At 37.1% G+C, this 19956-nt stretch overlaps 1 protein-coding gene across 1 annotated transcript in view; it reads right to left on the reverse strand.

Moving 5' to 3' along the window:
• The window catches only part of LOC124381286 (transmembrane protein 131-like), a 54522-nt gene extending 39222 nt beyond the window's left edge, over positions 1 to 15300 (reverse strand). The window contains 3 exon segments of the mRNA XM_046842753.1: positions 2289 to 2332; positions 11820 to 11887; positions 15147 to 15300. Of these exon segments, the coding sequence (XP_046698709.1) occupies positions 2289 to 2332; positions 11820 to 11887; positions 15147 to 15300 (266 nt within the window).
• Positions 15301 to 19956: the final 4656 nt, after the last annotated feature.

The following is a 19956-nucleotide window of genomic DNA, read 5'->3' on the forward strand; positions in this document are numbered from 1 at the left end:
AATAAAATTTAACCAATTGAAACATTTTATAAAATAGCTTACATTTGTTAGACCCCATTTGGGTAATACAAGTATGTAAGTGTGTGTTTTTTTTTATTTAAATATAAATATTTAATTTTCTCAAGATATGCTCTACTTTACTGTTCCACTTATTTCAGCATAATTTAAATGTCTTCATTCCTTCCATCCTTCATTCATTCACTCCCTCGATATGTGAAAATGTCAGGATTTTCTTCATTTAGGAGAAATTATTGAAGCTGAACGTTAGCCGCTAGGCACTTCCTGGTTGGAAATCTTATTTCCGGTACGGAGTGAGTTTTCATAGTGACACTACCCTAACTCTTTTTTTTTTATAGCCCTGCCATTGTTGTGCATGTTTTCAAGTTCACAACTAACAACATTTATGTCACCAGAACCGAATATGTTTTGCGGTTTGGGATCAGTGAATTATGAGGTGAATACAACGTCCACATTGGACCTTTTGACGGTGGTCCTGTGGCATACTGCGTTTAGTCAAGTCAAGTTTATTTCTATAGCGCGTTTCACAGACATTGTCTCAAAGCAGCTTTACAGTTTAGTAAATAGGATGTGACCCATCTATAATGTACCAACAATGATGTATTAGACGTATGCAAGTGAATCCGTTTGGGACACGTCCAGAATTGGCTCTGTTTATGGTTTGAGACATGGTTATGGTTTGAATGTTTATGTGAAGGATAAAGTGAACAGGTAATATGGTTTGAGACACGCCTACAATGCACTAATGACAGCCAATCACACGTTTAGCTTCAGGTTACTAAATAATGCACATGATTCTCAATGCCTAGATTCGTTCAGAATAGAGTGGCACTAAACACACACACACACACACACACACACACACACACACACACACACACACACACACACACACACACACACACACACACACACACACACACACACACACACACACACACACACACACACACACACACACACACACACACACACACACACACGGTCCATGGATCCATTTAGGCAGGAGTGTGTTTTGTGCTGGGATATACACAGCGTTCCATTAGCACTTTTCCATTAACTGACACTACGCAGCAGCTGCAGTAACAAAGAAATGCGAAACAACTAAACACAGCTAAAGACACACACACAAACACACACACAAAATTAAATTTAAGAGTAATATATATATATATATATATATATATATATATATATATATATATATATATATATATATATATAGTTTAATGTTGATTAAAACCTTAAATCTACCCAAGCAGCTGATGGATAGCTCTACCCCTATATGTCAGGATTGACAAATATTCATGAGCATGCCGTGGGGTCACAGGCTGAAGAGCTGAAGAAACTCACCTCAAATGACAGATCACGAAGGAATAAATATTAACATCAACGCAAGGTCACTTATTTACTAGATATGACAAAATAAGCAATAAACGCTGAGCATAAAAATTTTTTTTTTTTAAATGACTGCAAAGATAACCTCAAATAATGCAATTAATATTCATTAATATTAATAAGCTCATGAATAGTTATATATTTTAGACACAGAAGTCTGACCGCTCTCTAGAGACCTCACTCAACTCTCTCTCTCACACACACACACACACACACACACACACACACACACACACACACACACACACACACACACATAGACACAAACAAACAGAGACAAAAATGGAAAAAATCTGCAACTGTTCTACAGATCAGAGTTTGGTATGGTTCAGTCTCAGTCTCTCTCTCACACACACACACACACACACACACACACACACACACACGCTTTGTCAATGTTTCCTTGTTCCCTTGATAGAACACACACCTGTAAACTTGTAAACAGCCAAACTCAATGGGTTATTTTTTTCCGTAGACTTCAGATGCACTTGTCTGTTTTTGCTACACCCCCCAAAAAAACCTCAGAGAAAAACACATGGTCTCTATTTCACCCACACGTTCTTACCTTCTTACCTCACGTTCTTAGCCAGTACCTTAACCTTCGCATCATTTATTTTTTCTTTGGCTTCCTCTTTTCTTTCTATCTACTTCTTTTTTGTCACTCATCTCATCTTCTTTCATGTCTTTTTTACACCCCTTTCTCTATCCCTTTCGGCTGTTTTCCACCTCTTCCATATTTCCCCTTCAGCCTTTTCTCCTCGTTCGTTCATACTTTATAATGCATAATTAAGTCATTGTGTACATTCGTGTGTGTGTGATGTAAACTCGTGTAGGTGTGTCACTTGTGCGAGTGTGTATTGCGACAAACTCACCTGTCCTCCTGAGGGAGATTCTCGGGACTCCGCTCTTCCACTGCCTACAAGAAACACACACACACACTTTAGTCACACTACACAGGTACCTACATGCATGTACACACTATAAACTAAACCACTCTGATGATGAAATCATTTCAGTGGAAAGAAAATTACAAAAGACAATGCTTGGTTTACAAAAGCCTGCAGGAACGTGTTAGGGAACGGGAAACATGGCGGTTGAGGCGGATCGAGCTACAGAGTCGTTCGTACAGGCAACAGTGGCCCCAAACACTTCCTGCTTAACTGAATTATAGGTCAGCTTTCACGCATAGTCATATATCTCTGCAATCATCATCACTGGGTCATGAAGGTAATAGGATTTAGATTTGTGAAATTCAATTATTGTGCACAAATGACAAAGTCAGGCCTAAGATGCAAAAATGCCAGATTTGCAATTAGTGTATGTGTATATATTAGTTATATATATATAACTTTTAAAAATCTTTTTAAAGTGCAGGATTCTGCTTTGGATGGCTTCTTAATGAATTTAGTGACACGTAAAATCAACACAGAAAATGTATGATGTAGTATTTGTGTGTAACAGTATATTTTGTTAAGATCGCCATGTCACAATTATTCAACCCCTATATAATATTGTGGTTTTTAAAGCTTTCTGACAGTTTTTATGGCCTGAAGTGGATTTAAACATCATTAAGCCTTTGGGAACTCTATAAAGATCCTTCATTTGCTTCAGCTGTAATGCATATATAAACCCCGACCATGAAGGTGTTCAAGGTGAGTTGCAATCATGGGAAAGACAAAGGAGCTTCCACAAAAGCTGAGAGAGGAGATTATTTCATCACATCTGAAGGCCCTTGGGTATAAGAAGATTTCCAAATGATTTAACATTCCAAGAGACACCATTGTGAGCATTATAAGGAAGTTTAAAATCTATGGAACAGCTGCAAACCTACCTGGCCGTGGAAGAAAGCTCACAATTTCATCAAGGGCCCTTAGCAACTTAGTCAGGACAGCTAAGAAAAACCCCCGTGTGACTGCAAGACAGCTACAGGATGACATGATGAAGGCTGATACAAGTGCTTCAGTGGCAACTATAAGACGTGCACTAAATAATCAAGGACTTCATGGCCGGACCCCAAGACGCACTCCACTCTTGACCTCAAGGAACATCACGAGTCGACTAGAATATGCCAGGAGGAATTTGGATAAAACTACAGAGTTCTGGGAGACAGTTCTATGGACTGATGAAACCAAACTGGAACTTTTTGGACATATGGACCAGCGGTATGTCTGGCGTGCAAAAGGTCAGGCTTATGACCAGAAGAATACCATCCCCACGGTCAAGCACGGGGGTGGGTCAATAATGATGTGGGGCTGTTTTTCTGCGGCAGGAACTGGCAATCTTGATTGTGTACCTAGCATCATGGATTCCCAGAAATACCAGGTCATTCTGAAGAAGAACGTGATGCCTTCTGTTGACAAATTAAACCTTGGTGATCATTGGATCTTCCAGCAAGACAATGATCCCAAGCACACATCCAAATCAACCAAAGCTTGGTTGGGGAAAAGATGCTGGAGTGTCCTGGAGTGGCCTTCTCAGTCACACCAGATTTAAATCCAATTGAAAATCTTTGGTGGGATTTGATGAAAGCAGTTGCAGCATGGAAGCCGTCAAACATCAACGAGCTAGAGGCCTTTTGCACATGAAGAATGGGCAAAGATTCCAATCAAGCGATGTAAGAAGCTTGTCAGCACCTATCGAAAACGCTTGTTAGAAGTTATAAAAACTAAAGGGCACTCCACAAGGTACTGAAGCTGGGGGTTGAATAATACTGCACATGCTCATGTGTTACAAGACTTACAATTTTCATTTGAACTTCAAAGTTAAATCAACTTCTATTGTCAAAATAACTCAATTATGTATCAATAAATATTGTTTGGTTTTTCACATTTTTTTTCCATTCATTTTCATTATCTTTCATTAACATCACTGTATTGTCTATTGAGGTGAGGGGGTTGAAATATATATATATATATATATAAAAAAACTATATTGCCTTCACATGCAAATTAACTTGAGTTACATCTGCTTCTTAATCTATAGGGTTTAATATGATGTTGGCCCTTTGCAGTTCATCAGCTCTTCTCGAAAGGCTTTCCACGAGGTTTAGAAGTGTGTAAATAGGAATTTTTGACCTTTCTTCCAGAAGCGCATGGATCGCTCATCACCGCTCTAATTCACCCCAAAGGTGTTCTATCGGGTTGAGGTCAGGACACTGTAAAGGCCAGTCAAGTTCTTCCACACTAAACTCACTCATCCATGTCTTTATAAATCTTGCATTGTGCACTGGTGCGCAGTCGGGCCGACCCAAAACTGTACCCACAAAGTTGGGAGCATGAACATGTCCAAAATGTCATGGGACACTGATACATTGAGAGTCCTTTCACTGGAACTAAGGGGCCGAGCCCAACTCCTGAAAAACAACCCCACATCATAATCCCCCTCCACCAAACCTTACACTTGGCACAATGCAGTCAGACAAGTATCGTTTTCCTGTTAACTGCCAAACCCAGACTCATCCATCAGATTGGCAGACAGTGAAGCGTGATTCTGTAGGCCACATGGCGTTTTGAGGTCTGTAGCTTTTGACTCAGCAGAAAGTTGGTGACCTCAGTGCACTGTGTCTCGGCATCCGCTGACCCACTCTGTGATTTTACGTGGTCTAACACTTCGTGGCTGAGTTGCTGTCGTTCCCAGTCGCTTCCACTTTGTTATAATACCACTAAAAGTTGACTGTGGAATATTTAGTAGCGAAATTTCAAGACTGGACTTATTGCACAGGTGGCATCACGGATTCCCAGAAATACCAGGTCATTCTGAAGAAGAACGTGATGCCTTCTGTTGACAAATTAAACCTTGGTGATCATTGGATCTTCCAGCAAGACAATGATCCCAAGCACACATCCAAATCAACCAAAGCTTGGTTGGGGAAAAGATGCTGGAGTGTCCTGGAGTGGCCTTCTCAGTCACACCAGATTTAATCTTTGATTTAATTGAAAATCTTTGGTGGGATTTGATGAAAGCAGTTGCAGCATGGAAGCCGTCAAACATCACTGAGTTAGAGGCTTTTGCACGTGAAGAATGGGCAAAGATTCCAATCAAGCGATGTAAGAAGCTTGTCAGCACCTATCGAAAACGCTTGTTAGAAGTTATAAAAACTAAAGGGCACTCCACAAGGTACTGAAGCTGGGGGTTGAATAATACTGCACATGCTCATGTGTTACAAGACTTACAATTTTCATTTGAACTTCAAAGTTAAATCAACTTCTATTGTCAAAATAACTCAATTATGTATCAATAAATATTGTTTGGTTTTTCACATTTTTTTTCCATTCATTTTCATTATCTTTCATTAACATCACTGTATTGTCTATTGAGGTGAGGGGGTTGAAATATATATATATATATATATAATAAAACTATATTGCCTTCACATGCAAATTAACTTGAGTTACATCTGCTTCTTAATCTATAGGGTTTAATATGATGTTGGCCCTTTGCAGTTCATCAGCTCTTCTCGAAAGGCTTTCCACGAGGTTTAGAAGTGTGTAAATAGGAATTTTTGACCTTTCTTCCAGAAGCGCATGGATCGCTCATCACCGCTCTAATTCACCCCAAAGGTGTTCTATCGGGTTGAGGTCAGGACACTGTAAAGGCCAGTCAAGTTCTTCCACACTAAACTCACTCATCCATGTCTTTATAAATCTTGCATTGTGCACTGGTGCGCAGTCGGGCCGACCCAAAACTGTACCCACAAAGTTGGGAGCATGAACATGTCCAAAATGTCATGGGACACTGATACATTGAGAGTCCTTTCACTGGAACTAAGGGGCCGAGCCCAACTCCTGAAAAACAACCCCACATCATAATCCCCCTCCACCAAACCTTACACTTGGCACAATGCAGTCAGACAAGTATCGTTTTCCTGTTAACTGCCAAACCCAGACTCATCCATCAGATTGGCAGACAGTGAAGCGTGATTCTGTAGGCCACATGGCGTTTTGAGGTCTGTAGCTTTTGACTCAGCAGAAAGTTGGTGACCTCAGTGCACTGTGTCTCGGCATCCGCTGACCCACTCTGTGATTTTACGTGGTCTAACACTTCGTGGCTGAGTTGCTGTCGTTCCCAGTCGCTTCCACTTTGTTATAATACCACTAAAAGTTGACTGTGGAATATTTAGTAGCGAAATTTCAAGACTGGACTTATTGCACAGGTGGCATCACGGTACCATGCTGGAATTCACCAAGCTCCTGAGAGCGACCCATTCTTTCACAAATGCTTGTGGTCTGCATGCCCAGGTGCTTGATTTTATACACCTGTAACTTTAACGATGTGATGCATCAATTTTAACAAATGTGCATCGGAAAAGTTAGCATTTGTATCACAATGCAGCACGATTTTTATAGGTAGACTGATTTCGTTCTCTCAGCGATTTTTATAGGTAGACTGATTTCGTTCTCTCAGCACCACTGCTGCTACGTGAATATGGCGTATAACAATAGTACGGAGAAGGAGGCGTGTCCTGAGAGTCACATAGAATACAGATTGAAATGGCAGAGGTAGAGCTGCGTCTTCCTGCAGACAGAACAGGAAAAGAATGTCTGGTTTTAATTGTTTAACAATTGTTTAATTGTTCTTTTTTTTTTCCACTACAAAGGTTTGTTTGTGGAAGGAATATATATATATACATAAATGCAGACAAAGACACATCAGGTCTGGGAGAGCAGCAACTGAGAGCTTTCATTTCTCTGTTATAACACATACATAAACCTTGCTGTGTGAATGACATTAGTGTGTCAGTGTTTGGGTTATAATCTGGAGTTTATGACATAGGTATAAAAGAAATGTGCCACTTCTTCTTTCACAGATACCCCACCATCACCACGACCACCCCCCTTCGTTATTTCCTCTTCATCTCTCTAACACACACATAGAATGAGAATGAGAGCAATTTTGTTGTTCCATTGCTTAACGAGAGTCCAATAGGAAAAAGAACATTTGATTACTTTATGTTGTGCTTGTGAGCGTGGGTGAAACACAGTGAATAATAAAAAAAAAAACTATTAAACGAAAAAGAAAATTGCAAATGAATCATTCATTGAACTATTTTTTTAAATTTGTATATATATATACTATATATATATATATATATATATATATATATATATATATATATATATATATATATATACACACACAGTACAGACCAAAAGTTTGGACACACCTCATTCAAAGAGTTTTCTTTATTTTCATAGAGTCACACTAGTTATGAAACTAAAGAAAACTCTTTGAATGAGAAGGTGAATAAAACAGATTTCAATCTATAACAAGATCAATTTACTATATTATTTGTACAATTTAAATATATTTCGACTGTTATAATAATCGGCCAGGAAATTAATTAAAACAAACTAAAATTTACAATAAAAACGTGAAGTGTATTATCAGTAATAAAACACAGCTCTGCACATTTTCACAACAAAACAATGTTTTCAGATTAAACTGGAAAAACGACTTAAAAAAAAAAACACACACACACACACCACAAACAGCAGTAAAATTAAAAAGGGAAATTTCCATCACGCCTCGGTGCGGCCGTCCCCAAAACCACACAGCAAAAAAAGGCAACAAAGCGAACATCGAAACGATTCATACACACACTTCACACAAACAACAGCGTCAGACTACTGACGCTGGGACACAACAAACAGCACACTTCTGTCAGAAATAACACATCTATTCACAATAAGCACTTCCTCAGTATATCACCATCTACATAATCGTCTTGCAACTAGGGCTCGGGCTGTATGACCGTACATTGTCGATATTGTGATCAGTGACATCACGCTTGACAATAATATCTGTCTTTTTTTATTAGTAAACAAATTATTTCAAACTGCTTATGCAATGTAAAAAAAAAAATTATATATATTTTATTAATAAAAAAAGACAATATTCCCTATATCATTATAAAGCGTGATGTATGTTGTGTGTAATATATATATATATATATATATATATATATATATATATATATATACAGTGAGGAAAATAAGTATTTGAACACCCTGCTATTTTGCAAGTTCTCCCACTTAGAAATCATGGAGGGGTCTGAAATTGTTTTTGGAAAAAAAAAAATCCAGAAATCACAATGTATGTTTTTTTAACTATTTATTTGTATGATACAGCTGCAAATAAGTATTTGAACACCTGAGAAAGTCAATGTTAATATTTGGTACAGTAGCCTTTGTTTGCAATTACAGAGGTCAAAAGTTTCCTGTAGTTTTTCACCAGGTTTGCACACACTGCAGGAGGGATTTTGGCCCACTCCTCCACACAGATCTTCTCTAGATCAGTCAGGTTTTGGCCTGTCGCTGAAAAAAATGGAGTTTGAGCTCCCTCCAAAGATTCTCTATTGGGTTTAGGTCTGGAGACTGGCTAGGCCATGCCAGAACCTTGATATGCTTCTTACAGAGCCACTCCTTGGTTATCCTGGCTGTGTGCTTCGGGTCATTGTCATGTTGGAAGACCCAGCCTCAACCCAATGCTCCCTCAATGCTCTAACGGAGGGAAGGAGGTTGGTTCCCAAAATCTTGCAATACATGTCCCTGGCCATCCTCTCCTTAATACAGTGCAGTCGCCCTGTCCCATGTGCAGAAAAACACCCCCAAAGCATGATGCTACCACCCCCATGCTTCACAGTAGGGATGGTGTTTTTGGGATGGTACTCATCATTCTTCTTCCTCCAAACAGGTTTAGTGGAATTATGACCAAAAAGTTCTATTTTGGTCTCATCTGACCACATGACTTTCTCCCATGACTCCTCTGGATCATCCAAATGGTCATTGGCAAACTTAAGACATGCCTGGACATGTGCTGGTTTAAGCAGGGGAACCTTCCCTGAGCATGATTTCAAACCATGACATCTTAGTGTATTACCAACAGTAACCTTGGAAACGGTGGTCCCAGCTCTTTTCAGGTTATTGACCAGCTCCTCCCGTTTAGTTCCGGGCTGATTTCTCACCTTCCTTAGGATCATTGAGACCCCACGAGGCGAGATCTTGCATGGAGCCCCAGTCCGAGGGAGATTGACAGTCATGTTTAGCTTCTTCCATTTTCTAATGATTGCTCCAACAGTGGACCTTTTTTCACCAAGCTGCTTGGCAATTTCCCCGTAGCCCTTTCCAGCCTTGTGGAGGTGTACAATTTTGTCTCTAGTGTCTTTGGACAGCTCTTTGGTCTTGGCCATGTTAGTAGTTGGATTCTTACTGATTGTATGGGGTGGACAGGTGTCTTTATGCAGCTAACGACCTCAAACAGGTGCATCTGATTTAGGATAATAAATGTAGTGGACATTTTAAAGGCAGACTAACAGGTCTTTGAGGGTCAGAATTCTAGCTGATAGACAGCTATCATACAAATCAATAGTTTAAAAATCATATATTGTGATTTCTGGATTTTTTTTCTTTGTATCAGTTATGTCGACTTTTTTATGTCGCCGAACTCTAATATCTCGAGCACAAGGGGGGAAAAATTTGCCATTTAACGTCGGTTATCTCGATCGGCACCGTGCAGCCACAGAAGAACTCACAAAAGTGGTGGAAAAATCAATCCTTACAGATGCTACAGGTGTTGTATTGTATACTGGTGAATCTCTGCTGTTAGTTAGTGCACATATGCCTTTTGTTGTTAAATGTTATGCGATTAACGGGAGGCGAAAGCCACGCTTGGTAGGAGCGCAGCGCAGAACGTGGGATAAGCAAAAGCATAGAATGAACAACGGCAGGATCGGGGGGGAATCCGCGATGCGCTTTGGAAAGAAAAGCGCAGCCGTTGAGAGAGTCCCGGTGGGAAGGCACGCATGAGCGATAACAACGACCGCCGTGAACCAACATATACCAACAACAACGGACGGTGAGAGTGTGGACGTTTAAATAGGAGCTGATGATGATGCTAAACGAGCACCATATGTGCGCGATTGAAGCAAGGAGCTTTAGAGAAAGCGGCCGAGAATCATCGGTTATCTCGATGCTTTTTGCCAACCCCCTAGGACATCGACATAACTGGGTTCCACTGTATGTGTATATATATATATATATATATATATATATATATATATATATATATATATACACACACACACACACGTTTTTTTGCCACATCATACCCCAGATAAGATGATTTACAACCGTTTAACACATTTGCTATGACACTATTTCTAGATCAGCTGCAATCCGAGAATTAAAGCAAATACAAAAGGCTTATTTGCATAATATGTTTGATGGAATATGAAGATAATAGTAATGAAGTTGATCATCGCATCGGTGACCGGTGGAGGAAACGGTGGGAAAGTTAGGAATTAGATAATAGCCTCATTTGCTTAAAACTACGCTCTTGGAAAACAAAAAAAAAAAAAAAAAAAGAGAAAGAAATGCAGGAAGTGGTGTAAACTAAACGCAAACGACAATGGTTATATTATGTAACTTTAAAATGCACGGCGATTCCGTTAAAGACAGAACCGAGGAGTCGTATTGATTTTAGCAGGTGATCTCTTGATTATAAAATATACCTGAAAGCAGCAATGTGTGGGGTCTAAGCATTCTGTGCAAAACAAGACATTATGTTGCCAAGAAAGAACGAAAAGCCCACAGATGGTCATACTTTTCATGTTTTCGCCCTGTTAGAACGACGCTGAACCTGTTTGCAAAATAAACAGTTCCTTTACAACGCCTTTTGCAGGAAATGATTTAATGAACTGGTTTAGGCATTTGCATTTTCTGCGTTCCTAAAATACTCAAAACCCAAGAATACACTTTTGTCTTTTATTTCCCTTATTTGCCGATTCTCACTTGAAAATTGTGTAGGCTTTCTACACTGTTCATTATAAAAGGGAAAATAAAGTGAGTAGTTTTTCTCCAGGGTGTATGGTTTATACTAAAGAAATCAACTTTCATCCATTGTATTTTTGACCGTTTTCCTAGGACGACACAAGTTTAAAGAGAAGGATCAGAGTAACAATTATAACCCTGCACGTTGGAACAAAGCATGCACAAACATATGTTCTTAGATGAGATAAAGCCATTATCTCAGTTTGAACACTTTTCCTTTGCCAGTTCATAAAAAAAAAATCCACAACAGGTGGCTTTGTTGATGTTCGACATAAGGAATGTGAAATGATGTCACAGTGAATGAGGGTGTGTCCGTTTTTTGATTGACAAGCTGTCAAAATGCATCACTGATTAAGGACATTTGAATGTTTCTGGATGAACTACAAAGGCTCTTAAAATACAACATTTTTGGCCACCAAATCATGCTGCTGTTGAGGTCAGTCACATGCTGGCTCTGATCAAATAACCAAAATAAACAATCCTAGCAACATCCAAGTTGATGTCTCCTGTAGTCATTTCGAATGAAATGAAAAAAAAATAATCATATGTGTTAAGTGCAAGTGCGATTTGACAAACCTGCGATGGAAATAGGAAATCTGCATCTTCTTGCCAGACTTCCACAACGCTGGACATGTGACTCAGTGCTTTGGGTTCCATGAGAAAAAGAAAAAAAAGAACACTGATGTTAATATCACGTCATTGCCGCTTTAATGTGATCAAACTAAACACAAACCAGGACAATATTCAGCACAAAGAAAAACACTGCCAGCATCCCATGGCTGAAAAACAAACATCATTTCACTTTCATGGAGCATTTAAATTGGCATTCAAATGAGCAAAAACTGTGCCAATAATTTATATTTATTTCCGAATTATCATAGAAATAGTATTTATACTTAATAAACACACACACACACACACACACACACACACACACACACACACACACACCCTCTCTGGAGCATTTAAGTTGCAAACAAGTTAACAAAAACAATCCAAATAATGCATACTTATGTCCAATAATCATAAACAATAAAATGTATTCTTAATAAACACACACACACACACACACACACACACACACACACACCTTCATTGAGTCTCACTATTTAGCAATGGAGCATTTAAATTGACATTCCAATGAGCAAAAATGGTGCCAAAAATTCATATTTATTTCCAAATGATCATAAACAAAGTATTTATACTTAATAAACACACACACACACACACACACACACACACACACACACACACACACAAACACACCTCTATCTCTTTCTAATGAGTACACACCTTTACTGAGTCTCACTATATGGCAATGGAGCATTTAAGTTGCAAACAAGTTAACAAAAACAATGCAAATAATGCATACTTATGTACAAATAATCATAAACAATAAAATCTATTCTCAATAAACACACACACACACACACACACACACACACACACACACACACCTTCATTGAGTCTCACTATTTGGCAATGGAGCATTTAAATTGACATTCCAATGAGCAAAAACTGTGCCAATAATTCGTATTTATTTCCAAATGATCATAACATTTTTATTTATACTCAATAAACACACACACACAAACACACCCTCTATCTCTCTCTAATGCGTACACACAGCTTTGCTGAGCCTCACTATTTGGCAGTGGAGTATTTAAGTTGCAAACAAATTAACAAAAACGATGCATACACATTTCCAACTGGTCATAAAAATAGTATTTATGCTCTCTCTCACACACACAAATTATTTGCCTCGATGTTTTTAGTCCATGGAACCATGGTGCACTGTTTCCCACGGACCATTATTACTGACGCACCACCTGCCAAACTCTGGACAGGTAACACAGGAGACGCGCAGAATGAAAAATGGAACAATGGGGAGAAAAACAGCGAAAGGCGACGTGTTTTCCAGAGTTTGGGATCAAATTTAAACTAAAACATAAAGAAAACACTATACAATGCGGTTACCTTTTTAAAAAACTAACTTGAAATTGATTTTTATATTTACGATTTATTTTAACGTATATATTTCTATTTACATTTTGATGTCATGGCAAATAAATGCACTAAATGGGTTTTACTTTAGTGAACAAAAACAATGCAAATTAAGCATGCATACTTCCAAATGATCAAGAAAATAGTATTTATGCTGAATAAACACACACACACACACACACACACACACACAGCATTGTGTTTATATTCTAGGAAACAAAAGCATGGCAAACAAATAAATAAATAAGAATTCATACCATCATAAAACTGGCATTTATGCACAATAAACAAACTGCCTCTCTAATACACACACAGATCTGATAGTCTCATTATTTGGCAACAGGCCCTCATGAGCTGACATCTAATGAACACAAACTGAAAATGAACATAAAAATGCATACTTATTTATAAATGGTTTGGGTTTTTTGGAATGTATGCTCAATCAATCCTCTCGCTATGTCTCTCTCACACACCTTTCTCACGCACACAGACACCTTTGCTGAGTCTCACTATTTGGCAGTGGTGCATCTGAGTTGATCAAGTGAACAAAAACAGGGCAAAGAAAGCATAGATGTTTCTAAATTATCGTACAAATATTATTTCTTATAGTTACTATTTATGCTCAATAAACACTCTCTCTCTCTCTCACACACACACACACACACACACACACACACCTTTGCTAAGTCTCACTATTTGCCAATGGTAAATTTGAATTTGACAAACATGGCAAATAATGCATAGTTGTTTCTAAATTCCTTATATTTATTATTATTTATGCTCAAATAAACTATCACCTGTTCTCTTTCTCTCTCAAACACACAAACACACACACACACCTCACACACTCACTATTTAGCAATATGCCATAAAGAGCTTACATTGATCTTGTAAACATGATCAAAAAAGGCATATTTATTTCTAAATGGTTATTAATGTCAATTTATCTTTTTATCGCTTTATCTTTCTCTCTCTCTCTCACTCTCACACACACACACACACAGTTGCTAAATCTCACTATTTGGCAATGGGGCATTTGAGCTGACGTTTTATGAACAAAAACAGTGCAAATCCATGCATACTGTACTTATTTTGAAATTCTCTCAAATACAGCAGTAAAACCATCTCTTTCTCTCACACACACACACACACACACACACACACACACCTTTCCCGAGCCTCACTATTTGGCAACGGTGCGTGCTCATCTTGCAGCAAGTGAATAAACACAATGTAGGAAATGCATCATGGGTTTTTAAATTTGATATAAAGCAAAAATACAGCATGCATGCTCGATAAACACTTACACACTCACACACTCTTACACACACACACACACACACACATGTGACTCTGCAGTTCTCACTATTTTCCAATAGGGTCACTTTCAGTTGGCCAAAAAGGCGTTTAATATTAAACACACACACACACACACACTAAAATATGTTGTAGGTTTTTTTTTTTTTACAAAAAGACGAATAAAGGGTTAATAATTGGAGCAGAATCCTGCAGATTGTGCACGCAGGGAAGTTTGGTGTTGAATGTTGACACACAGGAAACGGAGCCTAAAAATGGAGCTGTTATAAAAAAAAAAGCAGCTAAAAAAACACACACCTACACATCAGAATGTTTCTGAATATGTATCATTAAATACAACACTCATCTCAGACCCATAATTTCCTTAAATATATATATATATATATATATTAGATCTGGTGCTGTACAGAAGAGATAGAGAGCAGATAGAGAGGACAGAGCGTTTGGCTGCTTGTCAGATGGAGCTCTCAGGGTTTTTTCTTCTCCTCTCTCTCTCTTTCTCTCTGTCTCTTTTTCCGACCCCGCAGTTTTTAATAAAAAAAATCAACAACCCCGCGTATTGTATTGAAAAGGTGTGCGGACCTGTGAGCTGAGCTACTCCGAGCTGTAAAAACGGCAACAGGAGGTGTAAAAACCCGAGCAGGACGTTCATCCCCGACGCTCCGTGTTGGGTCTCCCTCTGCGCCGCCATGCTAACTGAGCTAACGGCGCTAGCGCGGCTAACGCGTACACACATACAAGACTTAGACCGCCTCATTGGCCGCTTTGGGGCCGCTGCTGCGATGCGTCAACGCCGCCGCCATCTTGGTCAGGTCAACAAACAAACTGATGCATCTTAGTTGCGTTAGCTTTTTGTTGTTGTTGTTGTTGTTGTTCATCCCAAAAATAAAACCCACGCTATTTCATTTGTTAAATGTTGTTCATGATCCACATGGGATACAATATAAAGTATCAATTGCACACAAACTATGATAAAATAAATAGTGTGTAGTGAATAAGTACAGTATTATAACATCATAACAATGATGAGCGATCATAGCAATAACCAAGGATTCTTGTATAGCTTTCAATGTTATTATTATTCATTATTATTATTTTTATTGTTATTTTCTAATTATTATTATTGTTATTTTTTAATTACTCATTATTTACCTTTTTCTTTCTATTTCATTTTACAATTTATATTACATACTATTCGATATTACATTTTAATATTTAATAATAATTATAATAATAATAATAACTATTATTATTATTAATTTTACTATTGAATACTCATTATTTAAATTTTTCTTTTCTATTTCATTCTGCAATTGATATTACATACTATTTGATATTAGATTCTAATATATAATAATAATAACTATTATTATTATTATTATTATTATTAATTTTACTATTGATTACTCATTATTTATTCTCGTGTCTATATAATTTTGCAATGATATTACCTCCAATTTGCATTCTTTTTGACATTACATTCAAAAGTATTACTATTATATTATGTATCATGTTTTATATATATATATATATATATATATATATATATATATATATATATATATATATATATATATAAACACATTGTTATATTATGGTACTATTCACTATACAGTTTGTTTCATTAACAAACACGCTATATGCTATAATTTATTATACTATATACTACGAAATTATTAATCGATTATTATTTTATTATAATGATTCTGGTGATAATGATTTAATTGACTATTCTATTCATAGTATACTGTACACGTAATTCCATGTTGTTGTACCATAAAACATACATGTATTTCCATAAAGAATCCATCAGTTTTCTTTGTCATTGTCTGTTTTGCAGTATATACAGTGGTGTAAAAAAGTGTTTGCCATGTAGATTTTGCTTTCCCTCATTAATAAAAGCCTTCATAATAATTGCATCATTATATTGTTATAAAAATACAGAAAGAACCCTGCCAGTGTTATTTGTCTTTGCCGGTTTGCTCCATTTTCTCAGTGATTTCTATTTTTCCCACTATTTCAAAGGGAATGAGGGAAGTTTTGACCTGAAGCACAAGGAACGCTAAAATAGTGAGGTTAAACAATGAAAAGCCTTTTCCTCACTGTCAAGACTTAATTTCATTTATTGGAAATTAAATTTTATTACATTAAATTGTGTCTCCACAATTCTTGACCAATAATTTAAAAAGCCAAAAATATACAACAGAACAAGTGTGAGCTTTCACAATTCATTCTTAAAAAAACTATTAATGTGTTTAATGCAGGAAAACAGCAGCTCTCCCCTTTAGCTGCATTTCTTTACAGGGATCTCCTGCCCGCACCAAGATGGCAGAGGCACTGACGTACGATTCAGCAGCCAAAGAGGTGTCTATGTATTTGATATGTCTATTCTTACAGTCACACAGCTCCTCCTCTCTCTCTCTCTCTCTCTCTCTCTCTCTCTCTCCTTTCCAAGGTTGCCAGTTAAATGATAAACCATAAAGCATAACTATTAAACACCAACATTTTAAGTTAATGTTTCAGCAAATTATCATTAAAGCACTTATTTAGTACAAACAAGCTTCATATATATAATATTATATATACATATATATATATATATATATATATATATATATATATATATATATATATATATACAATTAAATATTAATTAATTACATAATAGGAATTAAATAAATAAATAAATAAATAAATAAATAAATATATAAATATATATATATATATATATATATATATATATATATATATATATATATTTCAATGCATTTTTGTTTTACAAATCATGCTTTATAAACATTCTTTCCAAACTACGTTAATTGCATTTAGACCATAATTCAATCCTTGTTTTAGTTTTAAATGAATGTAGGGAAAACAAATGTATTTTTACACCGAAATGTCGGATCTGTTTAATTCATTAATGTTCTTCTCTGGAACTCTAAAATAATCTGGATTGAATTTAGTTCATAATTAAATCCTCGCTTTAGTTTTACATGGAGAAGAAAAAAAATCCAAATTCATATTTAGATTAGCTCTAATCTGGGATTTGTTTATCCAGGATTTGTGCATCCAGTATTTCTTCAACTGGGATTTGTCCATCTGGGATTTGTTCAGCCAAGTTTGTTTATACAGGATTTGTTCATTTGGGATTTGGGATCATCCAGGATTTGTTAAACTGGAATTTATTCACCTGGGATTTGTTCATCCGGGATTTGTTCATTCGGAATTTGTCCAACCAACTACCTGCATGTTTTCTTTCGGCCAACAGTAGCCCAATTTCCACTGGTACCCGTTTCTGAATTTCTGATTCGTGATTCTTATTTTTTGATTTGGCACATGTTTTATGATGGATGCCCTTCCTAACGCAACCCTCCCTATTTATCCAGGCTTGAGACCGGCACTAAGAGTGCACTGGCTTGTGCAACCATGATGGCTGGATTAGTGTATATATATATATATATATATATATATATATATATATATATATATATATATATATATATACACACACATACACACTAATACACACAATAGCAGTAAAGAGATGTGTGGACATTGTTGAAAAGGTACAACAAGTGGAAAGTTATGAGGCTTAGCACTGAACGAAAATGTGCAAGGTGAATATACAAGTCCACTAAATATATATATATATATATATATATATATATATATATATATATATATATATATATATATATATATATATTATTATTATTATTTATTTTTCTTTTTTTTGTTGTCAGCCACCAATTGTGCAAGTTCTCCCACTTAAAAAGATGAGAGAGAAAAAAAATCCAGAAAATCACATTGTCTGATTTTTTAAGAATTTATTTGCAAATTATGGTGAAAAATAAGTATTTGGTCAAAAACAAAAGTTCATCTCTATTCTTTATTATATACCCTTTGTTTGCAATGACAGAGATCAAAAATTTTCTGTAAGTCTCCACAAGGATTTTACACACTGTTGCTGGTAGTTTGGCCCATTCCTCCATGCAGATCTCTTCTAGAGCAGTGATGTTTTGGGGCTGTCGCTGGGCAACACGGATTTTCAACTCCCTCCAAAGATTTTCTATGGGTTGAGATCTGGAGACTGGCTAGGCCACTTCAGGACCTTGAAATGCCTCTTACGAAGCCACTCCGTTGCCTGGGCGGTGCGTTTGAGATCATTGTCATGCTGAAAGACCCAGCCACGTTTCACCTTCAATGCTCTTGCTGATGGAAGGAGGTTTTCACTCAAAATTTCACAATAAATGGCCCCATTCAATCTTTCCTATACCCGGATCAGTCGTCCTGGTCCCTTTGCAGAAAAAACACCCAAAAAGCATGATGTTTCCACCCCCATGCTTCACAGTAGGTATGGTTTTCTTTGGATGCAACTCAGCATTCTTTCTCCTCCAAACACGACAAGTTGAGTTTTTACCAAGAAGTTCTATTTTGGTTTCATCTGACCATATGACATTCCCCCAATCCTCTTCTGGATCATCCAAATGCTCTCTAGCAAACTTCAGATGGGCCTGGACATGTACTGGCTTAAACAGGGGGACACGTCTGGCACTGCAGGATTTGAGTCCCTGGCGCCGTAGTGTGTTACGGATGGTAGCCTTTGTTACTTTGGTCCCAGCTCTCTGCAGGTCATTCACTAGGTCCCCCCGTGTGGTTCTGGGATTTTTGCTCACCGTTCTTGTGATCATTTTGAGATCTTGCATGGAGCTCCAGATCAAGGGAGATTATCAGTGGTCTTGTATGTCCTCCATTTTATAATAATTGCTCCCACAGTTGATTTCTTCACACCAAGCTGCTTACCTATGGCAGATTCAGTCTTCCCAGCCTGGTGAGGGTCTACAATTTTGTTTCTGGTGTCCTTTGACAGCTCTTTGGTTTTGGCCAAAGTGGAGTTTGGCATCTGATTGTTTGAGGTTGTGGACAGGTGTCTTTTATACTGATAACGAGTTCAAACAGGTGCCAATAATACAGGTTACAAGTGGAGGACAGAGAAGCCTCTTAAAGAAGTTACAAGTCTGTGAGAGCCAGAAATCTTGCTTTTTTGTTGGTGACCAATTACTTATTTTCCACCATAATTTGCAAATAAATTCTTTAAAAATCAGACAATGTGATTTTCTAGATTATTTTTTCCTAATTTTGTCTCTCATAGCTGTTGCATGCCTCTCGTCTTTTTAAGTGGGAGAACTTGCATGATTGGTGGCTGACTAAATACTTTTTTGCCCCACTGTATATGTCCAGTGATTTATAAAAATTTGATTGGCAAATATTGTACCTTAATTGAAGCAGCTGTTTAGTAGGATCACATTTGCATACCACTGCATGAATGACTGCCTGACACATAATATATTATTATATTTATGATTAACATTCAAAAGATTAATTAGTAGCA

This window comes from Silurus meridionalis, chromosome 28 (assembly GCF_014805685.1).
Source record: "Silurus meridionalis isolate SWU-2019-XX chromosome 28, ASM1480568v1, whole genome shotgun sequence".
NCBI classification, from domain to species: domain Eukaryota; kingdom Metazoa; phylum Chordata; class Actinopteri; order Siluriformes; family Siluridae; genus Silurus; species Silurus meridionalis.